This window comes from Cavia porcellus, unplaced genomic scaffold, assembly GCF_034190915.1.
Source record: "Cavia porcellus strain 051 isolate PalLab524CR breed Dunkin Hartley unplaced genomic scaffold, mCavPor4.1 scaffold_19, whole genome shotgun sequence".
Taxonomy (NCBI): domain Eukaryota; kingdom Metazoa; phylum Chordata; class Mammalia; order Rodentia; family Caviidae; genus Cavia; species Cavia porcellus.
The window spans coordinates 58,993,491-59,009,273 of NW_026947502.1; the positions used below are offsets into that span (position 1 = coordinate 58,993,491).

Consider the following 15,783-nt stretch of genomic DNA (forward strand, 5'->3'; position numbering starts at 1 on the left):
ATGAAGGCAATGTCAGAGAAAGGATTGCATAACTGTTAAGAGTTACAAACTGGACCAGGGATTTAGCTCAGCAGCACAAGTGCCTGCCTGGCAAGCACAAGGTCATGAGTTCCCCAGTAAAACCTCCCCCCAAAAAAGCTGCTTTCTCACAGAATATTTTTAGAATGGGAAGAATGACTAATAAACTAAGTACTGAAACGAGTACATTAGATATTTTCTTGAACATTAACAAGGTAAGCCTGTAATACATTTTTAAAATTAAGATTATTGGTACATTTTAGATATGCATAATGATCCCATTCATCATAGAGAACTTACACCTATACATATCTTCATCCCTCTATTTTTTCCTATACCCCTCCCCTCCCTTCAACCCCTTTCCTTATTTACAAAGCTTTGTTTCCACATTATTTTCTTTTCCCTTACTCCTTCCCCACCCCCCATAACCATTCCTCTTTCCTTTTAAACAATGTCTTCCTTTCACAATATCCATTATGCATTTTGGTTCTTATTTACACTTTCAGTTTCCCACACCATGAGACAATACAATATTTACATGTGTATCCAATGTATTTCATGTAAGACTATGGTCTCAAGGTCCATCTATTAGTTATAAATGTCTCAAATTTATCCATCTTTATGGCTAAGTAGTACTCCACTGCATAAAAAATCTTTTTAATCCATTCTTCAGTTGATGGGCATTTGGGATGTTTTCAAGATTTAGCTATTATAAACTGTGCTGCTATCAACATCAGTGTACATATATCACTGTAATATGATCCTTTTAATTTTGGGGGGAAGATACTCAGAAGGGGAATAGCTGTGTCAAATGGGACCTTTAATCCTAGTTTTTGAGGGATCTCCACACTGACTCCCACAGAGTTGCAACAGTGTACACTCACACCAACAGTGGAGAAGGGTTCCTTTTTCTCACAGACCTGCCAGCATTTACTGGTTGATTTCTTGACAACAGCCATTGTTTCTGGAATGAAAGTTGAGGTAGAATCTCAACGTTGTTTTAATTTATATCTCTTGAGTGATCAGTAATGTTGAACATCTTTTTATATATTTATTTGCCATCTGTACCTGTTCTTCTGAGAAAGGTATCTATTTATTTCAAATGCCCATTTATGGATTGGGTCTTTAAGTTTGGAGGGTTTGATTTTTTTTCAGTTTTTATATATTCCAGAAATTAGTCCTCTCAAAGCTATAGCTGGAAAATTTTTTTCCCACTCTGCATGTTGTCTTTTCACTCTTTGCACAATGGTTTTTGCTGTGTAAAACTTTTTTTAGGATGAGATTCCAGTTGTTGATTCTTTGTATTTTCCGTGCCATCAGGGTTTTGATCATGAAGTCGTTGCCTATATCCTTATGTCTTCAAGATTTCTACCTATTCTCTCTTCCAGCAGACTTCGCGTTTCTGTTTTAATATTTAGATCTTTGACTCATTTTTATTGTAATTTAGTGCACAGTGATAGACATTGCTTTAATTTAGTCTTCAGCATGTGGAAAGCCAGCTTTCCCAGCACCATTTATTAAAAACGCTTTCTTTCTTCCAGTGAACATGTTTGGCTCTTTTGTCAAAGATAAGGTGGCCAGGGGCTTAGCTCAGCGGCATAAGAGCCTGCCTTGCAAGCAGGCAGTCATGAGTTCGATCCCTGGTACCGATAAAAATAAAAAAGACCAAAAAAAATAAGGTGGCTGAGTTCAGAATTGTTTCTACATTTTCTAATCTGTTCCATTTATCCTCAGGTCTATTTTTTCACCAGTACCATGCTGCTTTTATCACAGTAGCTCTGAATTATTGCTACAGCAAAGAAAAACATGGAACCACACTCAGGATTTGATGTCAGATTTATGTTTCCCTAATCGCTAAGACAAAATACTTGATGCTCAAAATGAAGGAAAGGTTTATTTAACTTACAGTGGCAAGCAAAAGGCAGAGTACTTAGCTGTCTTTGATTGGTTTTTACAATTTGCATCACAGTGACCAGCTAAGCATCATACAGTGATCAGCCATTTTTAGGAGACAGTAGTAACAGGAAACTTAACAGGAATTATTACCTGTCAACTAACAAACTGACTGGGGAGGGGGCATATTCTGCTGCAATATAATTTCAAATCTGGAACTGTGATGACCTCTTCCTTGCCTTTGTTGCCCAGAATTATTTTGCTATTCTAGGTGTCTTCTGGCTCCAAATGAATTTTAGGAATGTCTTTTCTAGTTCTGTGAGGTATGCTGTTGATATTTTGATTGGAATTGCATTAAATTTGTATAACAATTTTGGGAATATGCCATTTTCACTATGTTGGTTCTTCCTACCTGTCTGAGTTACTTTTCTCTCATTGCTGAGACAAAATACCCAACACTCAAAATTAAGAAAGAAATGGTTTATTTAGCTCAGTTTGTGGAGGTTTCAGTCCACAATTAGCTGGCTCCAAAGCAGGGTGACATAGCACAGGGACAACACTTCAAAGTGACAGAAGACAGCAAAAGCAATATTCTGGTTTGTGTTTGGATGTCCTCTCCAAGCCTCATGCAATCATGCAGACAGCTGAATCCAGTGTTTTGTGATTGGTTCATTGTGTAGCGCTGGAATTGGCAGTGTGAGTGCTGCACCTGCCAAGGGATGGGTAGCCAACACACGGTGTGAGGGAGGGAAGGAGGTGTGCTTTTCCTATTTTGCCCCGTCACTCTTGCCGCTTTGGGTATTTGTCACAGCCACCATAAGCTGCTGCCCCAATGCCATACCACACTGCTTTGGAGCCAGCTAGTATGGACTGAGACCTCCACAAACTGTAAGCTAAATAAACCTTTCCTTCCTTCATTTGGGGAATCAAGTATTTTTGTCTCAGCAGTTAGGGAAACATAACAAAGACACGCAGCAAGAACAAAAGTAGGGGCAGGTCTCTTCTTCTCCTCTACACTGTAAGCAGGTTACCCCACCCTAGGTCAAGTGTAGCATTCATACTACCTCTGTGCCCTTCACTTGCTCAGACTGAGGGTGTTTACAAAGTTAGGACCCTGGCTCCTAGCTGAGTCACTTAAACTTCTAAACTTCTCAAATTGACACAAAGTACCAACCATTACACTACCCAAAAGTAAGGGATATCTTTCCATTTTCTAATATTCCCTTTGATCTCCTGTATCAGATACTGTAGTTTAATTCCTGTTAGATTGATTTCTAAATATTTCACTTTTTCAGTGCTATTAGGGAAAGGCATAGTTTCCTTAATTTCTCTCTCAATGAGTTTATTATTTGTGTACAGGAATGCTACTAATTTTTTAATGCTATTAATTTTTTAATATTTTGACTTTGTATTAGCTATGAGACTGAATCTGGCTACTAAATCTAGAAGCCAGTTTAGGTGAAGTTTTTGTGATCTTTTATGTAGAGTATCAAGTCATCTGCAAATAATGACAATTTAATTTCTTTCTTTCCTGTCATTATTACTTTTATTTCTTTCTCTTGTCTAATTGCTTTGGCTACTATTTCCAGAATTACATTGAATAGGAGAGGTGATAGTGGACATCCTTGTATTGTTCCTGATTTTAGAGTGAAAGCTTTCAATTTCTGACCATTTAATATGATGTTGGCTTTTGGCTTGTCATAGACAAAGGCCTTGATCCAAGGCCTTCCCCAGAATGTATCTCAAAAAAAAGGGAGTGCCTCGAGGATAAGTGACACTGAAAAAGGTGGGAATTATGTTTGCAAGGTGAGCCAAGCTGGCCAGATGGAGAGCAAGTACCTCTGCAATATGTAGGAAGAAAGAAATTCAGAAAGACCAGTCTGCATAACCTAATCAGGGTAGTATTTGAATGTTTTTTAGGGGGCTGTTGCTTCAGTTTCTGATATGTAAACTTTTGTGCCCTGGGAAGTCATAGCCTCTTAAGTCGAGGCTCACAGCCAGTTGACATTCCTGAAGCTATATGGCTCTACCATCCCGCTGTGTTCAACTATTTATGGGGAACACAACTCAAGGAAACAGAAAAGTTATCAGTTGGTCTCAAAGAGTACATATCAGTACCTCAGCTAGCCTTATTTTCAGCCCACTGAAGGGAGAACGAAATAGCTTAACCAGCTCTGTACATACCAGTATATGGAGACAGGGCCAGGTTTATGTAGAATTAAATTCTACAGTCAAGGAAAGCTGTCCACTTATTCTTCTACTCCTAGAAGTCTGACTAGCCTAAAAGACCTGATATAATCCTCCAAGGAATTATAGTCTAGCTCTTCTATCTAATAGTTTAAAATTTTAGTATGACATTACCCCAGCCTATCACTAAAGCCAACACCCACCATCACCAAAAATATACCATCAGGTAGGCTAGGCCCAATTAAAACAATTAAGGACCACCCTCTAAAAAGATTATGGGAAACTTCTATTAGCCATGAATGAAAAACAGGTATGGAATTAGCCTTCCTGCCATGAATGACTGGAAAACTGGACAGCATATATGACATGACTGCTTTCAGACAGTGGGAGAAGAGGCCCCAGAAACCAGGACTATTAAAGTTACTGTAATTGGGGAAACAACTGAGATGAAAGCTGTAGTTGCCCTCTGCCCTACCTGTACTAGGGAGGACAAGTCCAAGCAGAGCAAAGCAGTCCAAAAGGATCAAGAAGCTAGAAACTGGAGGGAAAGAAGCAGGGGTCCACAAGCAAAGCCCTGGAAGGCAGCTATGTGGCAAAGGAGCTCCAGGAATCTGCACAGGGACCCCACTGAGTCTGAGCCATAAAGTGAACAATTCCCAGGATTCACACAGAACTGGGAGACATTCAAATTCTATCCATCCAGAGTAGAAGTATTAAAAAAAAAAAAAAAAAAAAAGAACAACACCCTCCATAGGGGGTGGGGATTTAGCTCAGCAGCATAAGCACCTCCCTTGCAAGCACGTGGTGGTCGTGAGTTCGATCCCTGGTACCGATTAAAAAAATTTAAAAAAAAGAACAGAGTAGAGGTATACCAGACCTTCAGGGCAATCAAGAGAGACTTCAGAAAAGGGCCTCAATTAGCCCTAACATGAGGCTACATTAGATCCACACTAACAAAGCTTAACGACACTAGAAATGAACAGCTGAATACACAAATCACTTAGCTTCAAAACAAATATCAACACTCGTCAAAGAAAAAAAACAAAATCCAATCAATAAATGATGCAATACATGCAATATCCTTAGATAGATGCAGCAGTAGACATAGACAAATTAGCACACAACATTAAAATTATTATAAATATATTCCAAATACTTAGTAATGTAGAGGAAAACATAATGAAGATAGAAACAGAAAATTCCATTGAATTCTGTCTTCACCAACTGAAAAAAAAACTACATATTTCTGAATTTAAAATTTACTACACAGAAATAACAGCAGATGAGAAGACAAGACAAATGAATAGGAGACAGTGACAGAAACTATTCATATTGATTGAATTCAGAAAGTGAAAGGACTAGAAAAAAGGAGGTCCAGTGACTTATGGGACAATGTCAAGCAATCTAATGTAGATGTAACTGAAATTCCAAGAAAGAGAATGGGAACACAAGAAAAATGTTCAAAGAAACAACAGCAGAAACTTTTGTAAATTTAATATAAATTACAACCCCACAGATTCATAAAACCCAAAGAACATCAGATAGGATAAACAAAGAAAATCACATCAAGACATATCACAAATTACTCAAAAGCAGTACCATTGAAAACAAAAGGATTATGTTACTTCCCTGGCTCCATATAAAACATGAAATAAAGACAACTGTAACCCAAAAAAGTGAATAACATCTTTCCAAATCTTCTAAATAAAAACACATCGGTAAAATACATCAGACTCTCATGTTTGCAGAGGTCTTCCTTTGCTGTTGGAAACAGCAGCAAGGTTGCTTTGCAAACTTGTCTATCTCAGTGGTGGCGAGCTGGTGGCATGTATGCCACAGCAGGCTGTTTACTGTCACTGAAACTTCTAAAAGGTTTGCCATCGCTGGTCTATCCGTTAGATAATCAAGTATATATAAAGTTTAAGACTACTGGAGAATAATAACATCCTAATGCACTTATAAGCCTTAGCATTCACACAAGTGTTACATACTTTGGGCTGCATATTCCTTGAAGCAGAAACTTTCAACTCTTTGCCCATAAATTTCCAGTGCAGTTGCAAGTGGAACATAACTGTATGAACATACAGGAATGAATCAACTTCATTTCAGCCTCAGAACACAGCTATGTGACATGTTAGAGTAAGATAGGAAAGTAGCTATCCAGGAGGATTAAATAATTGTCCCAAGAATACTGAAAAGGCATTCTTAGAGTAATGCCACCACAGAAATGAGTTTTAAGTATTACTGTACTTACTCTGAGTCTCCACAAGATCAAAAGCCACACTGGAAACCGTGTCCATTCCAGAGTCGATACATGACTGGAAGTTTTTTAAGGAGGAAAGAGCAGACTCTACACCACTGAAGGATATGAAACCAGTTGAACCTGAATTTGAACTGGAACGTCCTGGCATCTTGAAATTATTACCTAAATTTTCAAACACAAGAGTTGTATGTCAGAATACTAATTGCACATGAAAGTATCACAGCTATCAATATTCATATGAATGTATGCAATATTCAAATGTCACACTATCATCTGGACTCGATGAGGAGACTACAGCACTGCACCACAATCTGGACCACCAAACAAAGACACAATGCATGGCAAAGGTAATGATCTTTCACTTTTTAGAGAAAGAAGAATAGCCTCTTAAAAGAGTCATTGATTCTTAAGAATAAACTTGAATGGGCTAATAAAACATAAGTGGTCTAAAAAAGTAGACTAATGACACACATTCCTAAAAAAAGAAAATAATAAAAAAAAAAACGTGAGATTTTGAAAACCTGTAACTTTAACTTACCTAACTTACGTGGACTTTGAATTCTGAAAATTATAGAAAACTATGTTACAGCTGCTTTAGATTCTCCTTTGTTTTGAGACAGGCTCTTGCTAGGTAGCTCAAGCTGGTCCTTGAACTCAGTCTGTAGTCCAGGCTGGCCTCAACTTTGTGGCAATTCTCCTGCCTTATCCTTCCCATTAGTATTTTCTTCTGAATTAGGTTCATTTATGCAGTCCACAAACAAGCTAAGGACCTTACCATGTCAATCCTTACACTTGTTCAAAAGCTCAAAGTAGAAAAAGGGAAAACACAGAAAGGCATACTTTTTATTTCTGAGTTGCCAGTTTAGCATAAACATTCATAATATAACTCAATGTCCATTCAAATAGTTCAGTTAACACAGATCATATAAATATCTCCTCAAGGCCAGGCACTTCTCTTAGAATGGGAATGCCAGGAGGATTGCCAGTTTTCAAAATGAGCACACTTGAGACTTCATTTTCAGGTTCTCTTTTATTCGACCCTGATGAAACCTACCCAAGCACTATTCTATGCATTAGAAATAGACTCTGCTCTGTAGGGACTTAGAAATGAGCAGAAGAGACAAACAAGAATAAATAATCAAAGTAACATGGGAGTTACTGCAAAGTGGAGACATAGATGAGGAAATGCTTGACTGCCTTAGAAACTATGGAACCAATCTTAAAGGACAAGGAAGAGGTCTAACAGATGGAGAGATAAGGAAGAAGGGCATTCAAGTAAAGGAGAAAAAGTATGTGGGAATAAAGAGCACAAATAGTTGCAAACAGAACAGCTCTCTATGTAACTACTTGACTTTTCCTGATTACAGGGAGAAAAACGTTCTTTTATGAACCCTCGCTCTCCACAAACGTTCAAAACTTCCTCCTCCATCTTCATCTGGATCTAAAGACCTCACTACCTATTTCATAGAGGAAACAGGAGTAATGCAGGAGATGCCTCGACTCCATCTGGCACCCTCAGTTCTCACATACTACTTTCCCTTATCTCTCATTGAAATTAATAAATTGCACCTGCTCATTAAGCCCCCATCTCCCAGTATTTTTTCTCCTCACTTTTCTGCATCACCAGTGTTTCTCACACAGAAAAAGTACTATCACCTCTTCCATTGTAAAGAAAATACTGTCCATCATCTCCTGTGCTTACTACCCCCAATTCTGTGCTCACCTTCACAATAAAATCCCTCTATAGATTTGTTCCCAATTCCTCTACTCTCTCTGGAACCTATGCCTATTACAGTTCCACTCCCACTGTTATAGCAAAGCTTACGTTACCAGTGGCTCAAAAAACATGAGCAGCACTCTGGAGAAGTAGAAGGAGCCAAGCCTCATTAAACTGGCCATCCCAGAGGAGTTAAGTACTCCCAACTCTGAACCCCAAGCTTTGGAGAAACAGGAGTTTTGTAACTTTGTTTCAGTTGGGCAGGATTCCAGCCAAATGAGTAGAATTTTATGGAAGCTGATGCTGTTGGAATACTGTAGTTACCATGTAGAACAAGGCAAGAGTAAAACATCTGTGGGGTGGGGTTCCGGATGCATCACTTGGTTTTAGTTACAGGAAACTGGGGCAGGTGCAAGTGTTGGAGAACTGGGAAGGGGGTCTCAAGGTAGTCCTTTTCTGTCTCACTACCACTTGACTGCAACCATTCTTATCAAGGACACTAATGTAGGCCTTACCTCCTCTGATCTATTTATCAACAGCCTTCGACAGTTCACCTCTCCCTCTGTCCTGGTATATTTTCTGCACCTGCCTATTGCACTGGATGCCTCTCATGCTCTGCTGCTTCCTTTCTTCAAGTTCTCTATGTTAGAGGAGTTGCACTATTCAAAAACCCAGACCTCTTTTTCTCCTCCACCCATACCCAAATCAAGTACAGCCTAGCACAGGACAATTTCTGTTATTTTTGCCAGGATACTTTTCCTCCATCTGCATGGCCAACTTCTCCCTTCAAATGTCACCACACCTGCAAGGCCTTCCCTGAATACCAGTGGTAGTTAGGATGGGGTGTCAACCTGAACAGCTTAGGAATCCACCAGGGGACTGGTAGAGCACAGTTCTGGGTGTATTTGGACGAGTCACAGTGGTGTAGGGATCTGTGTCTGGTCCCTGGCCTCCTTCTCTCTGGCACTATTCCTGTTGTGTTTCACAGACACCATATACTAAGCAGCTTTGCTCCACCACCTTTTCACTGTGACATTCTTGCTGCTGAGTCTGCTGGCCATGTAATAAATCTCCTGAAACCAAGATCATTATAAACCTCGCCTCATGAAAGTGGTGGGTGTCTGGTATCATACTACAGGATGGAAAAGTAACAAATACATACCTACCAGTCTCCATTGCCCAGGCACTTATACCCTCTTCCTCTGTTTTATCTTTCTTCACAAGACGCACTGTAATGCCTGACAATATTCATTTATTTATTATGCTTATTGTCTCATCACCAGACCATAAGTTGTGAAGGGACAAAGACTTTCTCTGTTGTGTTCGTTACCATATTCTCAGCACCTAAAACAATGTGCAGTGCATAGCACTCATTCAATAAAGGCTTGCTGAAAGAATGAATGAGTGAAATACCACATGTACACCTCCAGCACCTAAACAGCCACCTCTCCCTCCACCTCCTAACACTGGTGTGCTGAGGGCCCAGTGATTTGATCATCTCTCTTCTCCATCCTCTTCCACCTGCCTGGGACTCCATCCTAGGCTCCTAGCCAACCCCATTCCATTTAAGTACCATCAATAAGAACTCAATATCAAACACTTCCCTTTCCTCTTCCCCAACTACCTTCTAATCTATTCCTTCTACAGCCTGTTCCATCTAACCTAATAGAAACTCGAACCTTCCACTTCCTGAATCAAAAACCCTGATCTATACTTGACCCTTCCCTTTATCCTTTTCAAACTCATCATAAATTTTGTCAGTTCTGCAGTCAAAGTACCTCTAGCATTAAACCACTGCAACCAATTCTATCACTACCACCCAGATTGGTCAGCAACGGTAACCTACTGAATTATTCCATCAACCTCCTACTTTGTCTTCCTGCTCCCAATCTTGTCTCTTCAGCTCAGTGCTCAGCACAGCAGCCAGAGTGAACTTCTGAAAATGTACATAATACCATGTCACCTCCCTGCCCAAAAGCCTTTGCTGAGTTTCTAAGAGCAAAGGCCACAGAGACTTCACAGCAACCAAAAAACACTGGTTCCCTCTGGACCCAGACCAAACAGCATCACCACCACCTCTGACTTTGTTAGAAATACAAATCCTCAGTCTCCAACAATCTATGTTTTAACAAGTTCTCCAAACTGTAATGTTACTGTCAGAATATCTGGTAGGTCTGCTAGACACTGATAGTTGGGTCTCATCCCACAATTTCTGACCCAGTAAGTCTGGGAAGGGATCTAAGAATCTACATTTCCAGAAAATTTCCAAGTAATGACATGCTGCTGATTCAAAAATCACACTTTAAAAACCAATGTTCCACCTTATTTGGCCACTGCTAATCCTCTAATAATAGCCCAAGGTATTTGCACTTGCTAACAAGCCAGATCAGGAAGCTAGTAACAAAGGCAGACAATGAAAAGAACAGATTGGTCTTATTTGGGAGGACAGTACAAAGGAGCTTTAAGTACAGGATAAAGAATCAGTCCACGTAGGCTTGAGGTCATCAAATGGGACTTTTAGTTTTATGTATTTTTGAAACTTTATCTTAAAAGCAAAGACTCAAAGCAAGTATAGCAAAATGGTACAGATGTTAAAAACTGAGTGCCAAAACAAAGATTCTTGTTATGTTCTGAAATTTTAAAAATTCACACCAAAAAATATGAATATAAATTAATTTTTAAATGGGCATGTTAGTAAAATAGTACTTACAATTTCTCTTTATTGTATAAACCAAACAACTTGAGTCATGCAAGTGCAATGTAAATACAAACATATCTGATAAGGCATAAGAATATAAATTCATGAAAACCAGGGACAAAAGCAAGAAATTGACGGGAAAATCAAGTACATGAAAAACAATACTGCCATACACAGGATTCCACATAGTACTGTACTTTTAACACAAATGTGTCCATAAACTTCCTGATAATCAAAACAGTAAATGAAAGATATTGCCCCTATTAAAAAAAAAAAGTATACCAGGAAGTCAAGAAAAATAAAGCTTTCCTTGGCAATCATGATAATATAAATCATATGAAAGAATTTAGAATTACACTGAAAATGTTCTTAATAATACCCTTACAATAATGCAGTAGCAAACTTCCTAGGTCTTTTTCTTTAGAGTACCCTTCAGGTTAGACTGAGGATAAGATATTTGTGACAGACAAGTGCCTACCAAATTCAGTTTTTCAACTTTCACAGAGCTACCAATATATTACATTTTTCAGCCTTCCTTTCAGTTAAGTACATAGCCTATCATTACATTTGATATGAGCCATTTCTAGGCTGAGTCCATAGAAACCACATAATTTCCTGTTTGACAGCTTAATAAAGCTAAACAGTGGCTTAAGATCCACAATGGAGAATTACTAGAAGGAAGAAGGAATCTAGGACCTTATCTCACTACTTGGAGTTAAAACTGCTCACCACCCAGGTTTCACATATGAAAGAAAGAAACTTCAACCATGCAAAGCCATTTATATTGGGGGTTTACCTGTTACAGCACCAATCAAACTCAAAAGTACAATTCTGCATAAGGGATCAGAATGATATAGTTCAAATATTCAGTATTCTAATCAGTCCTGATTCTAGTGTAAGTCTTAACTGTCTATTGCAGTGCTGTCTGGAACATTCCATGATGATAAAAATGCTCCATAATCTGCAATGCTCAATACGGTAGTCACTAGGTACATGTGGCTTTTGATTATTTAAAATGAAAATTTTTCAGTTCTAAATTTTATTTTATTTTAGTTCATTTAAATAGCTACACATGACTACTGGGCATAGTCTAGAAGCACAATTACTGAAGTGTATTTTATGTATATGAGCCAGGAGATAACAAGCAACAAAGCCATAGATAAAGCATTTCTCTTTGGAATATCGATTTTACTCAAAGATAACATGAAACATCATATTAAAATAAACACTGGCTACATGACAGAGTACAATTTGGAGGCAAGCAAGACTAAAGCACTAAGATGCGGCCTTCAGAGCCAGACTGCCTAAATTCAAGCCTGACTTTGTCACTTAGTGGCTGAATGACTCGAAGCAAATTACCTAACTCTCTGTTTCTCTTTCTTCTTTTGTAAAATGGGTGCTATTATTGCTTGGCTATGGTCTGAATGTGTCCCCCAAAGGCTCATATGTTAGAATCTTGGTCCCTGGTGCAGTGATGTTGAGAGTTAGAAGAAACATTAAGAGTCAAGGCCTACTGAGAGGTCTTCAGAGGTATGAGCTTTGGAGGAAATTAACGCAATTCCTACAGAGCCAAACTAGATTCTGTAAGGATAAGTTGTTATAATGGAGCCCAGCAACTGCCCTGAATCCTTTTTCTGCATGCACTCCCACCACTGTGAAGGCATTAGCCATGAAGTCTTTGCAAGAAACAAGCAGAAATCAGTATCATGCATATAAGCTGCTAGACTCTGAGCTACATAAAACTGTTCTTTATAAAGGTCCCGGTCCCAGGCATTTTGTTATAGCAACAAAAATCAGAGTAAGACAAGTACCTACTAAACAAATGCTTAGAAGAAGAGTTATACATAGTAATAAAAAAAAACACTTAAGATCAAACCCAGCATATACATTTTTTTAAGTGAGAGCAAATATCATCATCATCTTCAGTACTGCCACACAATGTACAGCAATACAGAATAATGCTTAAGAAAACAGAATCTGCACACAGATTCCCTAGCAATTCTCTCTGGTCCATTAGTTTAAAACAGCATAGGTTTAACTTCTCTATCTTCAGCTTATTCCTATTAAAAAAATAATAATCATATGTCTTTCTTATTTCACAATATTACTGTAAGAGTAAATCATATTTTGTAGTTTTCTCAAGTTTATCTGATTTCAATCACTTAAAACATTAAAAACACCTACTTCTGGGTACTATCTTAAGACTACTGAATCAGCATCCCAATTAGAAAGCCTGAGAAAACTATTTTTATGAGGCTGTTACAGTTGATACATTGTTTCAACTTGAGTTTAGAAGTTTAACTAAACAACTCAGCGGGAAGCCAGGATCCTTATTTTGTAAATAGCCTCATCCTGTGAAAAGAGGGGCCACAGAGACTTTTGAACCATGCCAGGGGTTCAATATAAGGAAGGAGAAGCAGCTTGTTTCCCCTTTTTTGCTCTACGCCATGCCTTTGGAGCCAGCGGATTATGGGCTGAAACCTCCACAAATGGTTAGCTAAATAAACCTTTCCCTCCTTCATTTTGGGTGTCAGGTGGTTTTGTCCCAGAAAGAAAAGTAACTAAGACAGGTACCTCCTCTGAGTCTTAGAATCAGACAAGAATGGAGACCACCAAAATGACAGTGTTACCCTCTCACACAAACATACCCCTGCCAAATTCTTATGTTCAAGTCCTATCTCAAACAATAGTAAACAAGTGGCCTTCAGAGGTAATTAGACGTAGATGATGGGATAGCACCCTTGAACTCTCTTTCTTTCCATGTGATGAATTGGCAAGAAGATGGCCATCTGCAAGCCAACAACAGTCCTCACCAAAACTCAATCATCTCTATCACCCTGGTCTTAAATTTGAAGCTTCAAGAACTATGAGAAATAAATTTCATTTAAATCACTTGTATTTTATTTTATTTTATTATAATTACCTGAACCAAAATAGTATGTATGAGGATTAGCATAAACCACGACAAAGAGCATCCACGACAGAGCTGTTAACCTTACAATCTGTCTGAATAGTCTCCAAAAGGTTCAAATGTCCAGAAGAGATAGTACTAGGAGAGCAACATACCTGACTTGCAGTTAGGAGACAGCCAATGCAGGTGGATCACTGGAGGCCAGACCTAGAGGGAAGTATCTGCTTTCCCAGTTTGTCCTTTTACTTTCCTTGCTTTCTGGTCACCATGACATGAGCACTTTCCTCTGCCAGACCTTTCCATCATGCCATTTTTGCCTTGGATCCAAAACTATTACTGAGAGCCAAGACTATGAACTGAATCCTCTAAAAATCATGAGCCAAACAAACCATTCTCCCTTTAAATAGTAGATGTTGGGTATTTTGTCCTAGTAACAAGAAAGTGATTAAGACATTCTCCTTACCCTAGCAAAACTTTATCCTTACACAGTGGCAAGAGAAAATTCGCCCTTCCATAATTCTGGAGTACTTTACTGGGGAAAAAAAAAATCAATGGCATAGACACTTTTCTCAGTTCCTTCATATACAGCTAAATATTTAAGTCAAAGGCAATCCCTTCTTTCTTAGGACTAATGGACCTTCAGTGACATGACATTACTATTTGAAAGTCGCTGAACTTTGTTAACCACTGCTATCTTGCATGGTATTGCCAGTGCTTCAAAACAAACTGATTCTCTATCTCTGTAACCCCTGGATCTTAATACTTGCATTCTCTCCTTCAAATGCAATATACAACATTGGTTTAAGACTTTATTCACCCTATTCCCATCATAAGAATACCTTCACTTCTCTATCTATATAAATTTTACCCATCTGCTAAGGTCTGCTTGTTTGTGCCCTTCCTCCACAAGTTTATATGGAGAAACCCGAAAGCCAAGGTGATGGTATTAGGGATGATGAGATCCACCTTCTTGAATGGTATTAGTGTACTTTTATAAGGATTGCTCTAGAGAGCTCCACTGCCCATTGTTGTACTCATGGTTTACAGGGGAATAGATTTAATATAGGACACAAAATTTATAAGATTGTTTTTATAATATTCACCCAAAGACTCAAATGCAAAATAATGCAAAATATCTGAAAAGCACTAGAGACCTAAAGAATCCAGCTGGGAGCCTGGATCCCAGGGCAAGGTCCTGCCCAAGTCCACCTAAAGACCTAGAGCCCATGGCAATGTCCCCCACAAGTCCAGCTGGAGGCCTAGAATCCACAATAATGTCTCTTGCAAGTCTGTATGAAGGTTCTGCACCAGGAGGCCCCAAAGGTCAGTGGTAGAAGCTAGGAAGTCTGTGTCAGTGGGGTGAAGGATCTGTGCCAGTAGGCTGAGGGACATGCACTTGAGCCAGCAAGTGACAAAGTAAGGAGCAGAGCTCCCTCAAAGAGAATCACAGCCATCCTCATCAACAGAGAGGACCTGAGTTCTGACAAAGACAAGAACAACTAAGTTCATGTCAGGAAAGCCACAGCATGACAAGGTTCTCCAGGACAGTCAACAGCACATCACCTTCCACTTCAGTTCTGTTATGCCGTTGGAACAACCCTCAGGTGGGCCTTCCACACCTAGCACTCAGTTCATCTGGGTGTTACAAATTGACCACTAGTTAATCTACCACACCTATCCACAGCAAGATCTCATTTATGAATCAGAATAGAGGCCCTCACCAGACACCAAATATGTTGGCACCTTGATCTTGAACTTTGCAAAAGTTCTCCGAAGTTATGAGAAACAAATCTCCATATTTCATAAACTACTCTGATTACAGTATTTTGTTATAGAATCTCAACAGATGGAGACTCTTCATTCATGGCTTAAAGTTAGTGATTCTCCATTGGGGAGATTCTACCCTATCCCCAAGGATTATTTACCAACATTTGGAGACATTTTTGCGTAAGATTGGAGGGAGCATACACACTAAGTTCTAGCTGGCAGATACCTGGGATGCTATTAAGCAGCTTACCATGTGCAGAACTGCCTCACTACAAAAAATTATCCAGGTCAAAAACTCAACAATGTGGGCTGGGGACTTAGCTCAGCAG

General features: G+C 39.0%; 1 protein-coding gene across 3 annotated transcripts in view; it reads right to left on the reverse strand.

The window, feature by feature from the left end:
- The window catches only part of Nsmce2 (NSE2 (MMS21) homolog, SMC5-SMC6 complex SUMO ligase), a 281,922-nt gene that overhangs the window by 264,901 nt on the left and 1,238 nt on the right, over positions 1 to 15,783 (reverse strand). For all 3 annotated transcript variants that reach the window (XR_010041224.1, XR_010041223.1, XM_003467355.5), the window contains exon 2: positions 6,353 to 6,523. Coding sequence is in view for 1 of the 3 variants with exons in the window: in XM_003467355.5 (XP_003467403.2) it covers positions 6,353 to 6,523 (171 nt within the window). In the remaining 2 variants the exon portion in view is untranslated. The remainder of the gene's footprint in view (positions 1 to 6,352; positions 6,524 to 15,783) is intronic.